The 23,563-nt window shown below is 43.5% G+C and overlaps 1 protein-coding gene across 3 annotated transcripts in view; it reads left to right on the forward strand.

Moving 5' to 3' along the window:
* The window catches only part of LRRK1 (leucine rich repeat kinase 1), a 109,661-nt gene that overhangs the window by 45,409 nt on the left and 40,689 nt on the right, over nt 1-23,563 (forward strand). For 2 of the 3 annotated variants that reach the window (XM_084640816.1, XM_084640817.1), the window contains 10 exons: nt 3,674-3,900; nt 4,283-4,410; nt 4,698-4,861; nt 5,667-5,804; nt 10,055-10,167; nt 11,410-11,486; nt 16,901-17,030; nt 17,876-17,988; nt 19,246-19,460; nt 22,575-22,739. In XM_084640816.1, the coding sequence (XP_084496942.1) occupies nt 3,674-3,900; nt 4,283-4,410; nt 4,698-4,861; nt 5,667-5,804; nt 10,055-10,167; nt 11,410-11,486; nt 16,901-17,030; nt 17,876-17,988; nt 19,246-19,460; nt 22,575-22,739 (1,470 nt within the window). The remainder of the gene's footprint in view (nt 1-3,673; nt 3,901-4,282; nt 4,411-4,697; nt 4,862-5,666; nt 5,805-10,054; nt 10,168-11,409; nt 11,487-16,900; nt 17,031-17,875; nt 17,989-19,245; nt 19,461-22,574; nt 22,740-23,563) is intronic. The other variant, XM_084640818.1, reaches the window with a different exon arrangement.

Here is a 23,563-nt window from a genome sequence, read left to right on the forward strand (position 1 = left end):
CTACACATAAGAGGTTTTCTGGTTATATCAGCAAACCCTCCTAGTGTAGACACAGTTTATACCAGCAGAAAGATCATTTTGCTGGTATAGCTTGGACCAGTTCCCCAAACAAAACAGGCTGTGCTGGCAAAAGGACTGTTTTTGCCAGTATAACTGTGTCTATACTAGAGCTTTCCCTGGCAAGACTATGTCAGTAAAAAATCACTTCTTTAACTGACATAGCTGGCAAAACTTTTAAGGCTAGACCAGGCCCAGGTCACTCTTGCATCAAGCCCATAAATTCTGGTTGAACCAGAGCATGTCACTTAGAAAAACATTCAGTCTTGATTTAAAGACTCCAAGTGATGTAGAATCCCCTGCAGAAGTTGTTCCAATTGTAAGTTCCCCTCACGGATAACAGATTCATTTCTAGCCTGAATTTATCTAACTTCAGCTTCCAGCCATCGGATCTTGCTGTGCCTTTGTCTTCTAGATTAAAGAACCCTCTACTATTAGAAATCTTATCCCCAGGGAGGTACTTACAGACCGTGATCTAGTCCCCTCTTAACATTGTCCGAGGCCAGGTCTACACTAGAAACTTTTACTAGCATAGTAATGTTGGTTAGGGGTGTGATTTTTTTGATTGATTGTTTTGCAGATTTTCCATGCTGGCAAATAGCCTTTGGGTAGATGCACTTATAGTGGCATAAGATCAGTATAAGCTATACCGGCCAAAGCACTTTTTGCTGGTATAAGTTTTGTCTATACTAGGAGGTTTTGCTGGTATAGCTAAGCTGGTAAACCTTCTAGTGTAGACCTAGCCTTAGATAGGCTTCTTGAATCCCACATGTTTGAATCTTTCCCCCACCTCTTCTTGGTGAAGGGGCAATCTGGGTAATGATCGAAAAGAAATTCTGCTAGCTTATCTGCCCATGTTTTCTCTCCTCATATGGAAGAGTTTTTCCCATGTTGTGCGATGATTTAGCTGAAGTTTTATTAACTCCCACAACCCTGTTGTGCCAGCACTAATTGGCAGCATCCTTCTGATTGTATTCTGGAATGATGGCAGTGGAGGAGGGTGCCCAGACCTGTCTGTGTTTTATGCCCTCTTTATACCATAACTCAAAAGTGTGCCCACTGATTTTTGTCTAATGCTGTAAATAAATTTGCTTTTGGGCTGTTACAAGCTTCAGCTGGGAGTAAATGTTTACAGCTGACATATAAAATGTAGCCACTGGGGTTTGTTAAGGAACAGACCATTAAACAGAGAGGCACAAGAGACTCTGTGATAAAACTGCATTCACTTGGTGTCATTGCAAAATCTCTGAAATGTACTTTGCACAGGGTGCTCTGTAGTCACCATTGCACTGGATGCCCTGGGTAATTTGATTTCTCACTGTGGACTGGGGAAGCCTGTATCAGATGCCATGGCCACACAGCAGTGTGATGTGTGTGGCCTTGGGCAAGTCCATGGCCCTCTGTGCCTTATTTTCCCCATATGCATAATGGGGATAATAATAATAATTTCCTTCTTAGTTCACAGGAAGTTTCTGAGGTTTCGTTAGTGAATATTTGTTAAGTGTTTTTATGTCTAAAGGACTATATGTATCCTATATATTGTTACTGTTATTTGTTAGACTGCACAATTATTCATAATAATTCCACTTTCCTCTGCATCTTCACCACTTGCTCTTCTTTATCTGGAATTCTGTATACCAAATAAGCATTTGGGATCAACCTGGAAACCACCTTTGTATTTCCTTTTCATTTAAAATAAAATGTAAAAATAAATCACGGGGCTATAAATTCAGAATTTAAAAGGAAATGAAATCAGCTTATCAGTTGCTTGCTGCCTCCTCGTGGTGCATTCATGAATCACTCCATTAATCCCAGTTTTTAGGGTTTAGCATTATATCGTATAGCACAGGGGTGGGGAACCTTTTTTCTGTTGCAGGCCACTGACGCACATAAAAAAATTAATCGCGGGCCACTCACCCGCCATGGGGGGCACAGAGGCTTGGGGCTTTCCCCTGAGGCAGGGCAAGCCAGCGCTTGCAGCTCCAGCCCGGGGGAGAAGTGCCAAGACTCAGGACTTCTCCCCCTCCCACCCCTCTGTGGCAGGGCAAGCCAGCCCTTGCAGCTCCAGTGCTGCGGGCCAGGTGAAATTTACCAATGGGCCTAATCCGGCCCATGGGCCATAAGTTCCCCACCCCTGCTGTAGCATCTGAAGCCACTCTTGGGGTAAAATTTTCAAAAGCACCTAAATCTCATTTTCAAATGTTACTTAGACTCTTTGCAGCCTGTGTCTCCATGCAAATGAATGGCACTTAGGCTTCCAAGTCACTGAGGCACTTTTGGAAGTGTTGCCCATGCGTTGTTTCAATGCAGAGACGATCATTAGGTGGTCACGTTTTCCCAAGTGTTCATGGTAGTTCAGACTTCCACTTTGTTTTAGCCTTTAATAACTTTCAGATTTTCTTTGATAAGAATAGGATGCAGTGTTCTTTTTGTCCTGTTCTCACAGGCCGCTGTGCTATCTCACAGGCCGCTGTGCTGCCCAAATGGTGCTATTTTGCCAATTTATTTCTAACTTCACGAGCAAATTTCCCCTGTTCACAAACACTCTTTCCAATAGGGCAGCTCTCATTCTTCCCCTGGTCTGGACATGCCTTTGTAAAACACTCCTTGAAATGGCTCAGAGCTGGTGATGTTCCAAGGTTTGATAGGGAAGAATGATACATGTGAAAATATTATGTATTCTAGCAAACAGCCCACCAGCGATAAATCTTATTCTACTGCTGCTAATCTCCTACGGGAACTCCCTCTTAGGGCCGGTCCAGACTGGGCAGTTTTGAACTGGTGTTGCTAGACCGATGTTGCTGCAGTGGTACAGACCTCTCATGTACGTGTGACTTGCATTAGTGTAAGTTACCGTAGTTTGACCACACTGGTGCATGAAATTTTTTACCCAAGTGCAGCATATCTACCCTATGGGCTTGCACCGACTCCTTTCCAGAAGCTTTTAGGCAGCACTCCTTGAGTGCTTCGCACTCTCCACCCCACGTCTCAGATGTGGGTGCAATCCTGTACCTGCTTCACACGCACAACTCTAAACTAGTCCTTGGAAGAGTGTCACTTGGAGGAAATCGAGCCTGTAGATCCAGAGGTGCAAGGATCCCCCTGGCAAAGGACCCGGTATAGCTTCAAGACATGAAAGAGGTGGGGAAGCTGGGATTTAAGAAGGACTTGCAGTATGAATCCACATCTAGGTTCTCAGGCTGTGTCCATCACTGAGGCATCTGAGTGCCTCCTGGATGGCACAGAGCTCCTCTCCCTGCACAGTATAGGATGGGGCAGGGTTTGAGGATCTACCCTGCATCCTACAGAGAAGAGTGTGTAGGTTTCATGGAAGACCACTTCACCCTCAGTGGACCAGCTCTGTAGCGATTCCACTGCTTAAGCTGGGCACTGGGTCATTGGATGAAGCCCACGGAGCAGCTTTGTGATCAGGGCCTCTGACATCAATGCATTATTTCATAGCTGGGTCATCTGAGTTCCTAGAAACTAGTTGCATGGAAAGTGAAGCACTTACAGCTATTTGATGATTTGTCAGTATTGTAACAGGCCCTGGCTTATTACCATAAGGCAAGTGAGTCATATTAAAATTGCTTTTTGTTCTTTCTTTGGCATACAGGCACTGTCTGTGAGTTGGTCAAATCTCAAGCTGCCTTGGGTGGATCTGGACTGGCTGATCGATATCTCATGTCAGATAACTGAGCTCGATCTGTCTGCCAACTGCCTGGCCTCCCTCCCATCCGTGATTCCGTGGGGACTGATAAACCTCAGGAAACTGAACCTATCTGACAACCAGCTGACCGAACTGCCCAGCGTCCGGTCATCCGATGAAATTATATGCACAAGGTGTGTGTGCTGTATCCTTAAATCAAAGGATAGCAAGTGCAAAGAGCTGCTTCAGATCAATCAGTTGTGCATGTGTGACAGACTGAAACCTGAAGAGAACAAATGAACCTATGCCCCTTGGGCAGATGAAGAGCTTCTTGGTTTTATCTTTTCACTACGAAGACTCAGTTCTGCTCCATACTTTATAATACAGTTATTTCCAAGTTAATTATCAGGATGGTCATGTTTTAAAGTGTGGCTTTTGGCATGGCTTGTGAGAACCATACCTCATACCTCTGCCCCAGGGGAGCTAAAAATGTGATAAAATAGATGTCTTTATACAACACTAGTCATTGCTCATGCTTTTATTTATGCTTTGTTGGATGTTTTTCCATACTTGCAGGTTACTTGAGGTGGATGTGTCCATCAACAGGCTCTGTATTCTCCCTTCTGGATTCCTTCATCTCACAAAACTTCAAAAACTCATTGCCACCAAAAATTATCTGGAAAAGTTATTTGATGAGGAAAGTGGTATGTTAGCTCCAGTGATCAGTGTTACCCTTACACTTTTCACTCCCAGGCCTGATCTTGCAAGGGGCACCCAGGCTTCCTTTGACCTCTAACCCACCAAAGCCAATGGTGGTCATGAGGGTGCTTAGTACAGCTATGGGATCTTCATCCAAAGCACACTGAAGTCAATAGTCTTTCTGCTGACGTCACTGGGCTTTGGCTCACACCCACAAAGTACTGAGCACTATGCAAGATTAGACCCCGAGTGACAGCCCTTCACTAAATTTGTGGTGTTTTGTATTTTCTAGCAACTAATTGGATTGGATTAAGGAAACTGCAAGAACTTGATGTGTCTGACAACAGATTGGTGGAGCTCCCCACACTGTTCCTTTACTGCTTCAAATCCCTAACCATCCTCAATGTTTCCAGAAACAATCTGAAAGTGTTTCCAGACCCCTGGGCCTGCCCCTTGGTAAGTCAAACTGCTCTGGTGGGAGCAAAAGAATGAGGAAAGCTTTCCACGCACAGGACAGTGCAAAGAAATGGGATGTGCTACATTAAGACTCTGTCTAGCTTCTTAGGCTGAAAAGCTGGTCTCCCAGTGCAGTGGTGATACCAGGGTGATTTTAACTTTTGGATTTTCAGGGTGGGTTTTTGGAGATCCACTGCGGTTCAACTCTGTTCATGTGGATATTCCCAGTAGGGCCAATGGTACCACTGCCATGGATAAAGCAAACAGCTTGGACCCTGCGCATATGACTGAAGGATGTACTGGGTCGTGTTACAAAACCCACAGCCTTCCTTCAGATTAACTTTAATCAAGCCAGTGGATACATTATGAGACATCAATACCTACATGTCATTGTGTATTTCAGGAGGAGATAAATGTCAGTGTTTCATGGATAGTGGTAAAAAATAATGAGTGCAAGAAAGTATTTTGTTGGTTAAATATATATTTGGGGGGGAAGAGTTACAGTCTTCAAAGTAACAATTAAAATGCATATCCTTAAAAATGGATTTGCCTATCAATTAAGTGTATGCTTGTAAAGTTTATTGGGGGTTGCTTGGAATTAGACTTGCAGGAATTGGATCTTAGACCTACAAGTGCACAATTCCTTGTTGTGCAGTAGTTACTCTTAAAAAAAACAAACTAGGAAGGCTGCATGAATCAAACGTGTTAATGTATAAAACGTGACAATTGATCAGCATGTTTCTTGAAAGATGTATGTGTCTTAGAATTTGTTATTGTCTCAGTATTTTTTTTTTCATGCTTCCAGAAATGTTGCAAAGCATCTGGAAATTCATTGGAGTCCCTCCCGGACACATTGACTGTTTTCTGGAAACATCACCTCAGAGAAGTGGATTTTTCTGAGAACTCACTAAATGAAGTTCCACAAGGACTTTTCCAACTTGAAGTAAGTGTAAAACCCTCCTAGAGCTTTTTCAACAGAACCTGTTCAGGACAGAAACACCAACTGCAGCATGTATGTGATTATGAACAAGGGATTAGAGGATCTTTGTGTGTTCAGTAAGATAATGTCCCTTTGCTCCGTGTGCAGAGCTATTGTGCGGGCCTTCCATGCAATATTTAATAGCTGCCCCATTTTCTCCAAAGGTGCACTTTAGCCATGTCCCAAATGATCCTTGTGTATTGTTTGTAACATGCTTTAGGATTCCTTTGAGAGCTATTTTGGTGCCTGCAGCTGTGTCTTTAGGACTGCATTTTTTTAAACCAACCTCCATTTGGTAGTTGCAAGTCAGAGTTAGACGTCCAATGTCTAACTTAATTGCACCCACAGGTCATTATGAGTGCAGAAGGGAAGGCCAGTTTGTTAATCTGTCCCAGAAAGCACTATATAAGCAGGAAGTATTATTGTTCATTGGGTCCACATTAGTGCTGTGTGAAATACTTGCTTTGAAACCTGGTAGCATAGGAAACCTGGGTTAAGGTTAGTTACAAACTCAAAGCGCAGACCATGTTCATTGAAAGGTTCATTGTGTTTGACAAACCTTTCATGCAAATGCAGGGCCTCTTTCCAGCTAATAGGACAGATTCATGATTTTGCTCCAAACTTGTTCAGAATTTGTGGTTTCAACATGAACCAAGGCAGAACTCAACGGTTTCATCTGAGTTTCCATTTCAGATTGTGAAGCACAGGGGCATAGTCTTGAGTGGATTGAAATCAAGGAAAACATTTGTGAAAGTGCCAAGATTTTCACAGCTCTACCCAGCATGGAAAATTGAGTGGTGACAGCATATGTCCATGTCTGTCTAAGTCAGTTTACTTGGACACCAAGGGAGCAGTTGTAGCAGGAAAAACGTCTGACAGGAAGGTGTAAGATAAGCCACATTCAAGAGAAGCCATCCTGGTCAGCCCTGATTTCATTTGAAATCCCCATAAAGTTAGTGGGAGAACAATGCCACTGAAAATAATTCTTCACCTCCCTCCCCAATCCCACTCAGCTAGCCTGTTCCCAATGGAATGCCCACAAGGGAAAGGAGGAGCGTGCTAGAGAGATGCCTCTGGCTTTGTCCCGCTAATAGGAACAGAGAAGATCACTTTCTTCCTAAATTATTATTTGCAGAAGGCTACAAGTGACCTCTGCATGTGCGAGTTGCCTTTTCATTACATATATTTTTAATTATTTCTGCTCATCATTTCCTCTATCCTGGCACATCTCCGGAAGGATGAAATCTATGTGCTATTGACTTTAACATCACTTTTACTTTACTTGACTCTAACATCACTTTTTTTTCTCTGAAGATAGTAAAAATACAAACGGGAGAGATTCAGTCGACACAGCAAATGCTGGACACTAGATGGTGCTCCAGGGTCACATTTCATCCTACACTGTAGTTTTTGTGTATGGAAGGCTGGATTTGCGCATGATGTGATAGCTCCCAGGGCAGCGTGTCTAAGTGGAGTTGGATAAATTCTCCACTGGGCTGTGTGATTTAGAAGCTGGCATACTTTGGCAGGCACTTGGGCATCCTAGGTACCTCCAGCTCACATCTCTGTTTCTTTAGTCCTAATCAGATAACATTAAAAAGTGCCGACTCACCCAAGTTACCCAGAGCTAGACTGAGATGTGATTACATGTGTGCCTAAGGGAATCGGAGGAAATAAGAACAATAAACCTTCATCTTGGATGTGGGTGCATTGGAGCAAATGAGACTACTCACCCACTTGCACCCTCTCTAGGTTTATATAGGTGGCGAGGGGTGGAAAATGGACAGAACTTTGATGCCAGCCCGCATGTGCGTACATGCTCACTGGCCAGCAGTAAATTACTATCCCAAGCCCATGGAGCAAGGAAGAAGTGTGTCTCAGAGGAGCATCTCTGGTGTAATGCTGCTGCTGGAATGTTGTAGTCCACCCATCACCCTTTGGTCAGTGCTGGGTCTAAAGTCAGGACCTGGTCCACGGTAAAGAATATGATTTAGATATGTCATTGTTCAGATGTGGCAAGAGAAGGGGAAGCTAAACCAGCTCATGTTCTATGATCCCTTGTGCAGCACAGATGTTCCTACACAAGGTCCTTTTCAGCTTTGCTGTAGAGCCCATTATCCTTTTCCAAAGAAGCTGGTACTTTTCCAAGTCATGGCTCACGTCTCTAGAGAAGTTGATAACTCCTGGAGAAAGACCAGGAAATTTTCTCTGAGGGACATATGCAAAGCAGTCCTGTCATGTTTTCCAGATCCCTTACAGGTTGACTCATGCAGCCCCTGTCATAAGTAAGTGACAGTAGCTTTTTCCACTCTGTTTTAAATTATATGACAGTTCCCTTATTGTGTGTTGTGGCAGAAAAGAGAAGGAAGTTACCTACTATGGTCCATTTCTTGCTCCTGACAGCGCCCCATCCCCCTGAAACTTTGCCAGTGGACAGTCACGATTCTGGAAATCTGTGGTGATACCTGCAGGGAACTTGGCACAAAGTATTGGGTGGAGGCAGATTCTTCTTGTCAAACTGAGGTTGATTCCAAATGAGCAATGATTTTGACAAAATGTGGGGGTGGAGTAGGGGGAAGGCTGTATGGTTAATTTGTTTATACTTCTCTGGAAGTCTCTGGTGTCGTTCAATTCCAGCATTTAAATTGACTCAGCATGTTCCTTCACCAGTTCCCTTCCAATGGCCTTCTCTAATATTTCACAGTTATCTATATTTGTTACTTTTCTAGCATTATGTCAAAGCTTTGTTGTGCCCCTGTCCTGGCACTGTGCAAGTTACACATTAAATACCAACCTACTCACCTGATGATAGGCGGCTACCCTGGTCCCACTCCGATTTCTTATTCTTCTATTTGACCTCATCGCAGAGGAACAATCTCACTTTCTGAGACAGTGTTATTGTGGCTTGATTAAGTACTTGCCACACCATGCCAGCACAACCTCTTAAGGGGTATCCACCATTTACACTAAACCTTAATGGCATATGGAACATAAATGGTGTCTAAAATTCTCTGCTGGCACAACTCCATTGACTTTGGGTATATTACACTAACTTCAGTGGAGTTATGCTAGAAAGAATTTGGCATTTCTAGGTTAGAATTCTGCTTATCTCAGATCACATCAGGGGATGTATTGACTAGGACTCGATTAAATTTTCAGTCAAAAGCTGTTTTCCTATGGATAATTGGATCTTTGACAAAATGAATATTTTCTTGGAAAACATTGACTTGCTGAAAAAACAAAAACATTGTGGCCAAAAATCCCAAAAGTTTCAATTTTAGGCCAAAACATTTTTTAATCAAAAGTTGAAATTTCTCATGGGGGAACCCCTCATCCCCAATTTTCCATCTAATGCTGACACATTTCAAAAACTATCTTCTTTTCCAGCTTTTAAAAGCACTTTATAGTGCCTTTTGGGTATTGTCCTGTTGCCTTACTACCTTGAGAACATCTCTTCAATGAAAATCTACTCTTGTTTTATTAAAGGGACACCATCAAATGGTTTTAGCTTCAAATTTATTTGTAAAGCAAGGTGGGAGAGTGGGGAGATTTACAAAATCTGGCATAAATCAATTTTTTGTAAATTTCAATTAACTTTTTAGGAGGGAGGTGGTATTTGGAATTTCACCCTATCTCCGTGGTGCTACTTAATACATGAAAGCAAGCAAATGAAACTGAGTACAAGTAAAGAGTAAACCAATAGTGTAAATGGTGAAAGGAAATGCAAATCTACTTTTAATAATCTAAACCACATGTAACAAAAATATATGCAGATTCTACTGTATAGGTAGCTCACATTTTACATTTTGGATTTATACAAGAGAATATATAATCTGAAATATGAATTAGTAGGAGAGGGCCCACTCATATCTTAATCCACACACATATGCAACACCTATGACAAACATATGGCATAGTATCCATATAAAACATATCTCTTATCTACATGGGACTGTTTCATTAACACCAAAGCTGACGTTTGGAATTTATAGTTGAATCTTTCAGTAATTGTGTTGGGCTAAAAGGAGATGCACTAAATGTGTGTATTGGAGAGAGTTAAGGAGGGGAATGTTTATATCCTAGGAAGCTAGTCTCTTTGTTAAATAAGAAGTGCTTTCTTAGTTTTCCTGTGATTTAAGGAGCTGTACTTACCAAACCTCTTTCTGCTTGTTTAATGGATTGCTTCTTGTAAGTGCAGCCTATTCCTCTTTCAGGCGCTGGTGTCACTGAAGCTTTTGGGAAATCAGTTAGTTTCGTTGCCTTCTCAAGATAAGTGGACTTGCAGGCAACTTAAATCACTGGATCTTTCTAAGAATCAGCTTGGGAAGTAAGTGTTCCTTTTAGTTTGTGTCAGAGCTAAAATTTAAACTAAAGATTAAAAATTAATAACAAAACCGATCCCTTACATGTGGTAGAAAGTGACAATGCTTTGACAGACTCGCTGAATTAATTCCCTCTATATAACATATAGTTATCCGTACAGCATGGACCACATCTTCTTTTGCATCTCCAAAGTGTCTTGTACACCCATGGCATTGAAGAAATATTACCCATAGTTCCTTTGGATATAGCACATGACATTATATCATGAGTGAATAATTATTAGTGGTAATAAAATGTAGAACACGCTTCACTCTGAGTGGTTTACCAATGCAAGTACTTATTTGTGGGGAGCATATCTTAACCATAAGCATTTTGTCTGGGCTTAAACTTTTGTACTTCTGTTGGGAGTACGTGTTTTGAAAAATGTTAATAATCTTTGGGTTTGTTTTTTTTTCATTAAAATGTAACAGGCCATTAGCCCATAGCCAGACTAATGACTTTGGTGATTTAGAAAAGAAAAGAAAAGAAAAATTCGGAGTGATATTTTTTCCATTTAGAAAACATTATAAGGACGTTTGATAGGCAGACTTGCTGGTCTGTTCCCTTCTCCAGCGGTGACTGTCAGCGCATCCAGCTTGCATGTATATCATCTGGATGTATGCCCAGCAGCTCTGCTAGATTCATTATGATTTGCCCTGCCACTAGTCTGCATGGTCCATGTCAATAAAGAAGGATGTATAAATGCTCTAGAAATGTCTCGGCCCGCCTCCACAATAGCATTCGTGGGTCACCATGTCACAGTACTAACTGTAACAGGGAAAGGCTATTCTCCAGAGTCTCTCAATTTGCTATTTGACAATCTCCTAAGCCTTGATAGCAGTAAAGAGAACGCAGTCAAGTGTGCATTTCCCAAATGGAATCAACACGATGCCCCAGAGCTAGGCTAATGTGCTGAATGACAGAGATGAGTCTGAACCAAAACCCTTGGGTCCAGACGGTTCTGAGTTTTGGTGGTGTTCAGAACTGCTGCTGAACTGTGTGGCTCGGACTCCTCTTCCACATTCATGGGAATGGGAACCAGCAAAGGCTGTACTCTGACATTGTGAAGCCTTGCAGAGGTCCAAATCCTACAAGGTGCTGAGGTCCCAAAGGGTGGGCCCATAACAGTACGGGTTCATGTGAATGTCCCCCCAGCGTGGCTTTGTCTTTCTCAAGCATCACTTTGTGCATTTTGTTTCGTCCACAGGAGCGAGGAGGGGTTTAAAACAAAGCGGATTTCCTTTTTTACCACAAGAAACCGAGTGCGTGCAGGTACAGAGGCAGGTATGGTGTGTGGTATGTCTCCTGGGAAGGAGATGGTCAATTGCGCCAAGTGAATTCCAAGGGTGCAGGGATCCTCCTGGAGTCTGGCAGATGAGTGGTCAGTAGTGCAGTGACATGAAAATAAGACGGGAAATGCTTTTAACGTACAGATTATTGTAGAACTGGTCTATCCCCTCTTCCCAAATGGCTAGTGGGTGAAACCTGCTTCTCTCCCTGAACTATCAGTCCCTCTCTTTGTCCAAATTACTAAAGTGCTTGATGCAGAGTAGCAGCCGTGTTAGTCTGTATCCGCAAAAAGAAAAGGAGGACTTGTGGCACCTTAGAGACGAACCAATTTATTTGAGCGTGAGCTTTCGTGAGCTACAGCTCACTGCATCGGATGCATTGTATTTCTGTTGGGAGTACATGTTTTGAAAAGCTAGTCACTCTAGCTAGTGTGCCCGTTAGTTCACTGAGATGGGGAAATGAACCAATAATTAGATGATCCCAAGGGCAATACAGCTACGTCGCTGAACTTGCAAGGTAGGTTTTGCCCTTTGCCGCTTTGATGATTGCTAAAGGTCTGGCAGGAGATTTTCTGGATTACCACCTGTGAAATCCCATAAAATTCAAAAGACCATTTGAAGATATCCACACTGATCCCTAATCTCTGTGGAATTAATTTGCTTTGCTTTTCTTTTTGTTTGTTTGTTTTTATTTTAGGCCACTCTGATCTTTTATGTGCTGCATTCTTCCTTGGGAGTACCTTCCTGACAGTGCATTTAACAGTGTCCCTGGGGAATTGCACAGAACGGAATAAAATTCAGGTTTTGTGGTGACCGTTAACATTGCCCTGGACATCCTGATGAGAATAGTCCACTAACCATATAGTCTCACCTCACTGCACTATGAATGAATCCCTCTATTTTTCCCCTTCCTTCATGGGTCATGGACAAAGCAGAAGCATTACCCCCAACACACCCATGACCCTTGCAAATCTGCATTAAGACAAAGACTATAATAAAATCTCATGCTTCAGGGCTTTAGCTGGTTGGCTACAGGGGTCAGGAAGGAGCTTTTCCCCTGGGGCACCATTGGTCAGATATATTCTGGGAGTAGTTTTGCCTTGCTCTGAAGCATCAGGGATTGGCCACAGCTGGAGATAGGACACCTGACAGATGGATCTGAGGTCACAGAGAGAATCCTCTTCCTAGATGCCTGGCTGCTAGGTCTTGCTCAAATCCTCTGGGTCAAACTGATCTCTAGATTTGGGGTCAGGAGGGAATTTCCCCCCAGGTCAGATTTGCAGGGATCTTGAGTGTTTTTTGCTTTCCTCTACAGCATGGAGCATGGATCATCTGCTGAGATCATCCAGGCACACCTCACCTAATCAATAGCCAGCCATTGCAGCGGCCTCAGGCATTGGAAAACATAGTCCCAACTACATATATAAAATGATGGAGTCTAAATTAGCTGTTACCACTCAAGAAAGAGATCTTGGAGTCATTGTGGGTAGTTCTCTGAAATCATCCATTCAATGTGCAGCGGCAGTCAAAAAAGTGAACAGAATGCTGGGAATCATTAAGAAGGGTATAGATAATAAGACAGAAAATATCATGTTGCCTCTATATAAATCCATGGTACGCCCACATATTGAATAGTGTGTGCAGATGTGGTCGACCCATCTCAAAAAAGATATACTGGAATTGGAAAGGGTTCAGAAAAGGGCAACAGAAATGATTATGGGTATGAAACGGCTTCCGTATAAGAAGAGATTAATAAGGCTGAGACTTTTCAGCTTGGGAAAGAGACAACTAAGAGGGGATATGACTGAGGTCTATAAAATCATGACTGGTGTAGAGAAATTAAATAAGGAAGTGCTGTTTACTCCTTCTCATAACACAATAACTAGGGGTCACCAAATGAAATTAATAGGCAGCAGGTTTAAAACAAACAAAAGAAAGTATTTCTTCACACAGTGCACAGTCAATCTGTGGAACTCTTTGCCAGAGGATGTTGTGAAGGCCAAGACTAGAACAGGGTTCAAAAAAGAACTAGATAAGTTAATGGAGAGTAGGTACATCAATGGCTATTAGCCAGGATGGGCAGGGATGATGTCCCTAGCCTCTGTTTGCTAGAAGCTGGGAATGGGCCACAGGGGATGAATCACTTGATGATTACCTGTTCTGTTCATTTCCTCTGGGGCACCTGGCATTGGCCACTGTCAGAAGACAGGATACTGGGCTAGAGGGACCTTTGGTCTGACCCAGTATGGCCGTTCTTATGATTTCTCTTGTTCTCTGCCTGTGGCACACAAGAGTCACGAGGACTGAAATGCTTTGTTCAAACCCAAGTTATTGGGCTCAATACAGGGTTAACTGTATTGAGCCCAATTAACTGGGTGAAATTTAAAGGCTTGTGATACAAAGGAGGTCAGACTGGGGGATCTAATGATTCTTTCTGGCCTTAAATTCTAAGGAACCATGAAACTTGCAAAGTTTCCTCTCCGTGGAGGTAGAAGCTGCTGTCCAGCAAGTAATGTGTGTGTTCATATGAAGAAAATAAATCTCTGTTGTGCGTAAGATTTTCTTTAACTAGTTACAAATGAAAAGAGAAATAGCAGGATTTACCTAGAAAGATAAATGCTGTGACATCAATCCCGAGTGTAGAACATGTGGGAATATGACCCTGAACCTTTGTTCTAAAGAGTTTGTCAGCATCAGGGGCATCATATCCTCTCTGTAAAGCTATTACAACAGCTGGGGGCCGGGGGCGTGAACGGAGGACTAACCCCAGGGATGCTTTGAGCCAAAGATCTGTCCTGGCCTTACTACCAACCCCACCCCACTCAAATCCTCCGGCTATTCCAGTTAATGCCCATCTTCTGTGCCTCCTGTTGTCGAATAATGTGAAAAGAGGAGCTGAGAAGGAGAGACAAAAGGAGAGAAGGAGGCACTTTCGTCAGGTCATGGAGCAAGGGGATAAGAGGTGCATTTGTCAGTATGGGCTAGGTGATGTCGATCCAGCAATCAGCTGCAAATGGGGAAGGGTCTCAGCAAAAAGGATTGGTGTGTGTTATGTTGAAATAAGAAACATGAATGTTATAACAAGAAGATGGAGATTCAGAGGGCCAGACCTTCAGCCCTGCCATAGCTCCTTATGCTGCTCTGGCCGTGCAAAGGGACATAAAGCTAGTTTAACCAGCTCCCTGGGGATTCCTTGTGCAATGAGAATCCCCAAGCAATGCAGAGCCAGCAATGCAGAGCCAGCCCAGTCTTCATAACAACCCCTTCCCCTAGAAAAGGGGATGGGACCTAGTGAAAGGGGGTATGGCCTGAGCGCCATGGCTCTCTGACAGTCCCTAGCTAGAATGTCCCCTTTGATACGTGGGTATCTGGGTGTGACTAAACTTGGGCCAGGGGCCAAACCAGCTCCCTGGCTGGCGCCAGGACTGGACAGCCACAAAGATGGAGTAAAATCACCTTTGTCTCCCAGCTTCTCCTCCTGTCCCAAGTGCAGCTTGGTGAGACCAGAGGACATGACCAGGAGTTTAAAGGACATTTAGTGAAGACAGGAGTCAGAATGCATCAGTTTCGTACAAAAAGCTCCCTATATTTAATATAGTTTTACCAAGTAAACTGTTTACTTATGTCTAGGAAATTATTTACAGAGGATGATTTACGGATACTCAGTACACTAGGTTGATAAAACTCAGAATAAACTTCTTGCATATGTATGTGGTTGCATTTGTGTAGTTTACCCATCCAAAAATATTTTTAGGATGGGAATTCTTTTAACAGAAAATCCAGACCCAAGCCAGAAAAGTCATACATAATTCATGAATAAATAATTACAATTCATAAACACTTCGAGCCTGCTTCTAACATAACACACTCTTTTCTATCTAGGGTTAGGAAATGAATTGGGAGCATTGCTGCTATTTTTGGTAGTTACTCCTGTGTGTCCAGGATGGACTGAATCTGTCTGTCTATAGCTAGATTAGTTCCATTCATCCATACTGAAGAGGAGCAATAAACACTAAAAAGATTAAATTCATAACAAGTCAAAAAATGAGTGAACTGAACCCAGGAGTGTTGGAGGAGTGTTCATCCTCAAATTTAAAGACGTTAATTTTTCTTGTGATTCACTTTACTGGTACTTTCCTCAATTTCATTTTCACTGTGGCAATGCACAGTTAGTTGATGATCACTGCCTACATCTGCCCTTCTGTATACTTGGATGTCTTGAGGTGACGATCAGAACTTTATTCATATGATTTTTGCCATCAGGTGAGAACCACATTGTTTTATGGTGGTGTATGATGAAGGAGTATCCCTCTAACAATAAGATGGTTCAGTTGACATAATTCAAGCAAGTGTTCCCTGTTAAGTGAGCCGGTTTCACCTGTGCCCTTTATGTCTGTCGTGTCATGATTGTCTCTCCCCACCACAGCATTTATATCACCCATAACAATAAAAATATCATCATGTGGGACTTGCTGATGAGCTTCTGAAGACCGTTATAAAAAGTATCCTTATTGTCATCATTGAATTCTCTTGTTGGAACGTAGCATTGAATGATGGTCATTTTTATATAGCGTTTCTGAAATCTTGCTCATATCATTCTGTCATTCACTGGTTGACAGTCTGAAATGGCTCTTTGTGCAGCATCATTCCAGATCAATGCAGCTTCTTCTATGCCTCCATCTGGGGCCCTTGAGTAAATCTTAGCTTTATTGTTGCCTGTGGTGAGGGCCTACATTGACTCATCTGCCCACTGTAGTCACTGTCAGATCCTGCGGCTCGCTAGCTCCCCCTCTGTGCAGGGTTAATTCCATAAATTGACCTGATTCTCTGCTCACCCTGAACTCTTGTTGAGTTATTCACATGTAGTTATCAGAGAGTATTATGGCCACATTTTGGCTGCTCTTGTGAGAGTGCAGGGAACAAACTTCCCAGTGCTTGTGCTCCTTGCGTGCAAGTTATGGGCCTGGATTGGGCATGGATGTCATTGCTCGGACCGTGATGCATCTCAGAGCAGACGCTGTCCAATGAGGAAACACATGCTACTCCACCAAAAAAGAAAAATTAAATGTTCTTCTAGACACATTCCCATCAGTGACTGTGGAGACATTCGGTCTGCCTCAGTGCTCCACAGGTAGAAGGTCTCAGTTCACTGCTGGGGGTTTGCACCTCTACACGAGGGCAAAATCCAACAGTGCTGTGATTGTAAAAACCGTAATCTGGGCCTGGATGCTTTATTACCATTGTTTCTGTTGGTGGTCACTTGCTTTGCATGTATTGCTTCATGGTAACTAATTCAATTACCTAATGACCTTGCTGAAATGTTAAAGACCAACGGTTATTGGTCTAGAGCCTTGTGGCATGTTCTGTTTGCTTTCATCTCAGCATTTATTTTCTCTCGTGTTGTTTCAGGTCCCTTCTTGGAGTTTCCGGCATTCCTGAGTGACTCTCTGGAAGTCCTGTATGTAAATGACAATAAGCTAGACACCGTCCCACAATCCATTTGCCTTCTGAAGGGTCTAACAGAGCTTTATTTAGGGAAGTAAGTACATGCCATGAAAAGCCACATTATTACTCTGCTGCTTTGACGACCAACCTTCTGTCTGAGACTACATCTACGCTACAAGCTGGGGGTGTGATGCCCAGATCCGTTTGAGAGACTCATGCTAGCTCTCATTGAGCGAGCATGCTACAAATACTAGTGTAGACATGGTAACTCGGGCAGCAGCGAGCCACCCCCCAGTACAACCCCACCCAGACCCCGTGGGTACATACTCAGCCTTGCCACTGTTTGCTGCTGCCGTTGCTACTGCATTTACACCACTATGTTTAATGCTCTAGTCCGGGGAAAGCTAGCACAAGCATGTCTGCTTCAGCCCAATCTCCAAATGTAGACGTAGCCATAGAGTCGAGGCGATGAGCACATGTAAAGTCAGAGGGAGTTGAAGACACTCAGCAGCTCATAGGATTGGGCCCATAGATTTGTATAATTAGGTTGGAGATTTTAACCTTTAAACTCTAGAGTAAGGACAGTGGTTGTAATGGGCGGAGCAGAGAACTGGATGCTGCTGGCCTGAATGCTAATCCTGACTCTCCACTGTCTCCTTCTGTAGCCTTGAGCTTTAACCATTCTGCCCAAGCTTCCTCATCTACAAACTGGAGATGATAATACTCACCTGCCTTACAGGGGTGCTGTGGGGGTTAATTAAATTTTACCAAGCACTTTGAAGATGGAAATCACTATGGAAGTGCTGAGTATTATGAAAATGTTAATGGAAGAGAGGGGCAGATCTTTGTGAAGACAGAATTGTGTAATATGGGAGCCCCTAACAGTAGCTACGTACTTACAAAGCCTGGTTGTTGGTAGATTGATTTATTTTCCAACAGTAACCCTGGTATCCGAGAGCTCCCTCCAGAACTTGGACAGCTGGCTAATCTTTGGCAGCTGGATGTTGAGGAACTAAATATCAGCAACATTCCTGCAGAGATCATAAAAGAGGGTAAGTCTGTATTCTACACGTATTTTAATAAATTCATCTCTTTGAACAGAGCATCAGAATTACTTTTTTTTTTATCATCTTGGACATGAAAGAACTATATCTGCATAGGGAATGTTAAAAGGAATTGCATAGGGAACTTCCCACACAGTGCAAAGTCAACCCCAGGACACAACAGGGGTCCAGGCCCTCTCTTGGCCATGGATGCTACCACACAGTATCTTCCAGTCTCTCCCGTGGAAGGGGAGGGGACACAGAGAGAGGTCCGAGTCTCTCTGAGGGGAGGGGAGGAGAGGGGAGGGGAGGCAGGAAGAGATCTGGGCTGGTTCCGATTTCTTTGGTGGCAGGGGAAAGGCTGAGAGACCCCGGTTGATCTGCCTCACCCAGGGCCAGTCCTTGGAGATGGGGAAGAAGTAGCAATTGAATCTCTCAGCCACCAGCATGGCCTGAAGTGGGGGCTGCATCTCTTCCTGGGGCTTTGGCTCCTAAGACACCGTGCAGCTGGCTCCCCATTTCCCAGAACGCTGTGAACCATCTCCTAATGCGGCTTCCTCCACCACTTCTGGTTCCAGACCCCCACCTTGGGAAAATTCTGGTTGCGCCACTGTTCAGCCCTCAGTGCAAAACGCCAACTATTGGCTCCGTTTACGAAAGATTTTTACGTCAGAAAAATGACCTGTAAATGCAACCTTTTGTTGGCAGTATATTATGCCAGAGAACTTTTGTGGTGGATTTTATAGGACTGCAAATAGTTTATAATACTTTGACTGCCCTTCTAAAGCATTTTTCAGTAATGGCCCAAAACATTGCAGAGTAACGTGATGGTGTAAGCTGTCGTGTTTTTGACCAATTATAACAGCGTAGTCTTTTATTTAAAAAACCCTAATTTTTCTTAAATCAAGTGCTGTGGTCTAAACCTCGTTTTAAGTAGAAACATGAAAGTATAAGAATGTACTGAGTATTTGCCAATGCTGCATTAGTGTTTTATGTTTCCTTTGAGCTTTTGAAGAGTGAAAATGAAAGTATTTTTTTTCTCTTTACACTGACTCACTGTAGCCTCTTGCTGTGTTGACTTTTTGGTGGGATCAGGTCTGTCCATTAGGAATTTCATTCCTTTTGTTTATTCGCTGAGCCCTTTCAATCAACAGAGAAACTGCCGTGAAAATACTTCTACTACCGGCATACCTGCTGCACTAGATTTTAAATGTGCCCTGCTGCACATTGCTAACCACAGGATATGTTCACCCTTTTTTCCAATAGGCCCTAAAACAATATTAGCATACTTGCGGGCACAGCTGCGCAAAGCAGAGAAATGCAAGCTGATGAAGATGATTATTGTCGGTCCTCCACGGCAGGGAAAGTCAACACTTATAGAGATCTTGCAGACAGGGAAAGCCCCACAGATGATGCACAGTGATGCCACCATACGGACAACAAAATGGGAGCTTCAGAAACCAGCTGGACTCAAAGCCAAGGTGAATAATGGTCAGAGATAGTTTGCTAGTGTAGAATGGTTTGGAGCAGGAAGGATCTCCAGTGCGTCATGTAGTCTGCCCCTTAAAACAGTAGTAGACTGACTTCATTACCCTAAACCAGACCTTGTAGATGGTGTTAATTTACTCTTGTGATTCACCATTCCCTTTGTCAGCTTGCTTCATTGTCCAGTTGTCTACATTCCTACACTGTAGTTAAAAATGTTTTTCTTATTACAGCCTAAAGCTCTTTCTTCTGGTTCACTCTTTGCTTGGTAGTCTCTGCCCTCTTTAAAACATCCTTTATTCAGTGCTTAATTTGTAATGAAAGACATGGCAGGGCTCAAGCAATTTTTTTTACATTCGTAACTGATACAGCAAGCTTGGAGATGCCGGGGCTATGAACTGCCAAGCCTAGAGGTGCCGGGCTCAGCTCTGGCAAGCCCTGGCACAAATTAAGCATTGCCTGCGTTAATCACTAGTCATTTCTCACATCTTCCCTTTCTACTAAACATGCCTAGTTCTGACAACCCTTCATCATTTTATTCTGGGCACTAAGGCCCAGATCCACAAAGGTATGTGGGCTCCTAACTCCCCTTAAAACCAAGTGCATCTAAGAGAGTCATCTAACTGCCTTTGATTTCAGTGGGTGTTAGGAACGTAACTCATGTAGGCATGTTTGCAAATCCCATTAGGTGCCCGTCTGCATCTTAGGTAGCTAGTTATCTTTGAAAATCTGACTCAGGGAACTGGTTGAAATCAATGGCCCTACTTGGCCAGCTTCCAAGTGGAAAATAAGGATTTGGAAGAGAAATGAGTGGTCATAGGCATAAGGCCTGCTTTGCTAGGTAATGTATTGACAAGAAGGAACCCTCTTGGGCAGAGAGAGCCTGGGGAGACCAAATACTGCCTTATAACCTGTGGCTATAGCACCAAATTCAGGACTACAGCAGAACAACTGTGTTCAAATCTTCAGCTGGCCAAGAGCTTTTCCCCCTAAACTGTTTGTTTCAAGACACTGAGCCCTCCCCATTTTTGGCAAACCTTATGCCATGTTTTAAATAGATGCTCACCATATGAAAGATTAAATCTGGCTCTGTGAGGCAAGCTCCTGTGGAAGAGAAAAGGGGACAGTTTAAAAAGAAAAATTCCAATAGCAAACAGATGCTGCAAAACATTTTTTAGATTGGTGGAAAAGGGAAAGACATTTCTGCCAGGCCTTTATGATAAAGCCCTATAGAGTTTAATTGGGATGAGACCAGTAGGATCCTACAGAAACGTAACCGAATTTACGGTACAATCCTATGGAATTTAATGGAGAATGATATTTTATGGCTAATTGAACTAACGTATAGAATTGTAAAGCAGGGATGAATTCTGTAGGGTTCACATCCGCTATAGGAATGTAAACATTTTCTATTTGGTTCCATGGAACTTTTCCTTAAAGCGGGGGTGTTTCTTTTCCATTCTTTCTAAGTTGGGTGCAGTGAGTCACAGCCTAGTGAAAGAACATGGAGATGTTTGTATTGAACAGAGAGCCCTGGAGATACAAACCTTTCAAGGATTAGCATCCATGGAGCACCCTTCGATTAACCAAGTTGTCTCCTGCATTTCTGCAGAATGCAGCCTCCAGGCAACACTTCACTGATCAGGAAAATCTAGTTTCAAGTCTTAGGCCTTTAAAGTGGAATTTAATATTCTGACAAAGTTATTGCCTGACCTGCAAAGGACTAGAATCCTATAAACAATGACCAAAGGGTCTGGTTCTCACCTCACTTACAATGGTGTAACTCTGTTATCTCGAGTGGAATCATTCCTGATTTACCCCAATATGAGATCAGTATCAGGCCCTATGTGGCCATAAGACTCTGCCTTTACTAACACTGAATTCCACCACAGGACAGTGGAAATGAGCCTTCTCCTTCAGTTGCATCAGAGGAGGCGGGGACACAGGGTGGTTCTCGGGCTCCCGCATCCGGGGCAGGGGAAGGGGCCCGGGCTCCCTGGCCTGGCTCTGGCTTCTGCCTTGGACGGGGCTTCGGGGGGAAGAGGCGCGGCGGATGTGGACCACAGAGGGGGCGGGGCCTCGGGGCCCCCCACTTTTAGGAGGAATCCATTGCCCCTGGCTTGTACGGATAAATGCATAAAAGATACTGAGATACTACACTGATGGGGGTTTATAAGCACCATAGATAGACTCCAAGCTGTAGGGGGCAGAATCATATGCAGTACTTTAAAACTTCCTATCAAATTCACAGCAGCCTGAATTTGAGAGTGCTCTTTTGGCCCACCTGTGGCATTACATTGCACCTGGCATCAGGGTTTCTAATGACATCCAGCAGGTGTTAATCAGTGGCATGAGAAGCTTTGAACGCCAAAGTATCTAGACAGATCCTGCCCTTGTGCAAGGTAAACTCAGCCTTGATGGGAATCGGGACTAAGGATACATCTACATTTCGAGCTGGAGATGTGAATTCCAGCTCAAGGAGACATACCATGCTAAAAATAGAAATGTAGCGGCAGTGGTAGGAGGGTCTGGTCGCCCAAGTATGTGCCTAGCGGTCTTGGACAGGACTGTGCTCAAGGCAGCTAGGCCCTGCTGCAGCTGCTCTGTTTTTGGCTCAGTAGCTCGACCAGAGTTTGCCTGTCCAGCTCAAGGTGTAGACATACCTTCTGTGGAATGAAAATGGTTTCTGCAGGGGGCTTCCCTGTACCCCAGCTCTCTATGATTCACTTTTTGGCTAACTAGCTTTAGCAAGTCTATCAAATAGACCACAGTCAGGTCTGGAAACCGTGCTTATTCCTGAGCCAGTGAATTACATGGCTCAGAATCAGTCTTTCGTTTGTGCGGGAGCATTAGCTGGAGATTTACCAGCATCAGCAGGGCACCTATAGTCTTAGCAGGAAGTGATTCGTTCCCATTTCCCGCGTGCAAGTGGCAGCCACATTTAACAATTGCTTGTTGATTTTGATTTCCTTGAGGCGCAAGTGCAACATCGGCACCGTTCCAATGGCATACGATATGCAGACACCTAGGCCTCAGTTTAGACTTCAGCTGTTATCGTCCCATGACGTCCTGTAGCTGTTTTATGTGACCACTTCTCTTTGTCTAAGTAGATTGATTCCGTGGAATTCAATGTCTGGGATATCGGGGGCCCAGCAAGCATGTCGACAGTCAATCAGTGTTTCTTCACAGACAAAGCATTGTATGTAGTTGTATGGAACCTGGCACTAGGGGAAGAGGCTGTTGCAAACCTTCAGTTCTGGCTGCTGAACATTGAGGTAAGAGGTCCCTTCGGGTTGTGGGATTTTTTTAGTCGTATTTCTGCCCATCAACGGGGATGCTTTACCTTCATTTAGAACCTCTCTTAGAAGCTCATCTATCTGTGAATTTTATGTTGTTCTTGGGATATAAATTGCCATTGTACCATAGATAGGTCAGTACATTTAATGGTTTAAATTCATCATCTCTGCACATCAGAGAGTGAAACAAAAGCTGATTTGTAAATTCAGACTAAGACAAAGCTGCAAATACTCATTAGTGCCTAGTCACAGTTTGGTTTGAGGGGATTTCTAAGCAGTTTCTATCTTGTGCTGGTTAGTCGCACTTATTCTATTCTTCCGGCCCAGACAGGTTCTGTTTTAACATTTTTTAGTTCAGATACGTAGGTCTCCAGTGCTCTCTGTGGCTGAATTCCATTCCCATGCATAAAGATAGGTCCGAGCTACAGGGTTGAGATTCAGCATTCAGAGGTGTTTGGATCTGGAGATTGAGTTAATACCATAACAGAGAGTGTGGTTACACGGGAACCCGGGGGTGTGACTGTAGCTTGTGCAGCCGTTTCCACGTTAGCTTTAATCGAGCTAGTTCAGGTATCGGAGCAGTGAAACTGTTGCGGCACGCACATAATTACCCAGAATTCCAGGGGGCTTGTAAAGCCTGTGCTGAAGATTGTTCTGTTGCAACGTCACTGAGCTAGCTAGAGTAAAGGCAGCTCTGGTATTTCTGCTTGACAGCGGATACCCATATGTGTAGCGTGGACGTACCCTGAGCTAGCCGCACAGTTTGATTCTAGATCCGAATTTCCCTGAAGTTCAAAGTTGTT

The sequence above is a fragment of the Lepidochelys olivacea genome (genome assembly GCF_965140295.1).
Source record: "Lepidochelys olivacea isolate rLepOli2 genome assembly, chromosome: 10".
In the NCBI taxonomy this organism is placed as follows: domain Eukaryota; kingdom Metazoa; phylum Chordata; order Testudines; family Cheloniidae; genus Lepidochelys; species Lepidochelys olivacea.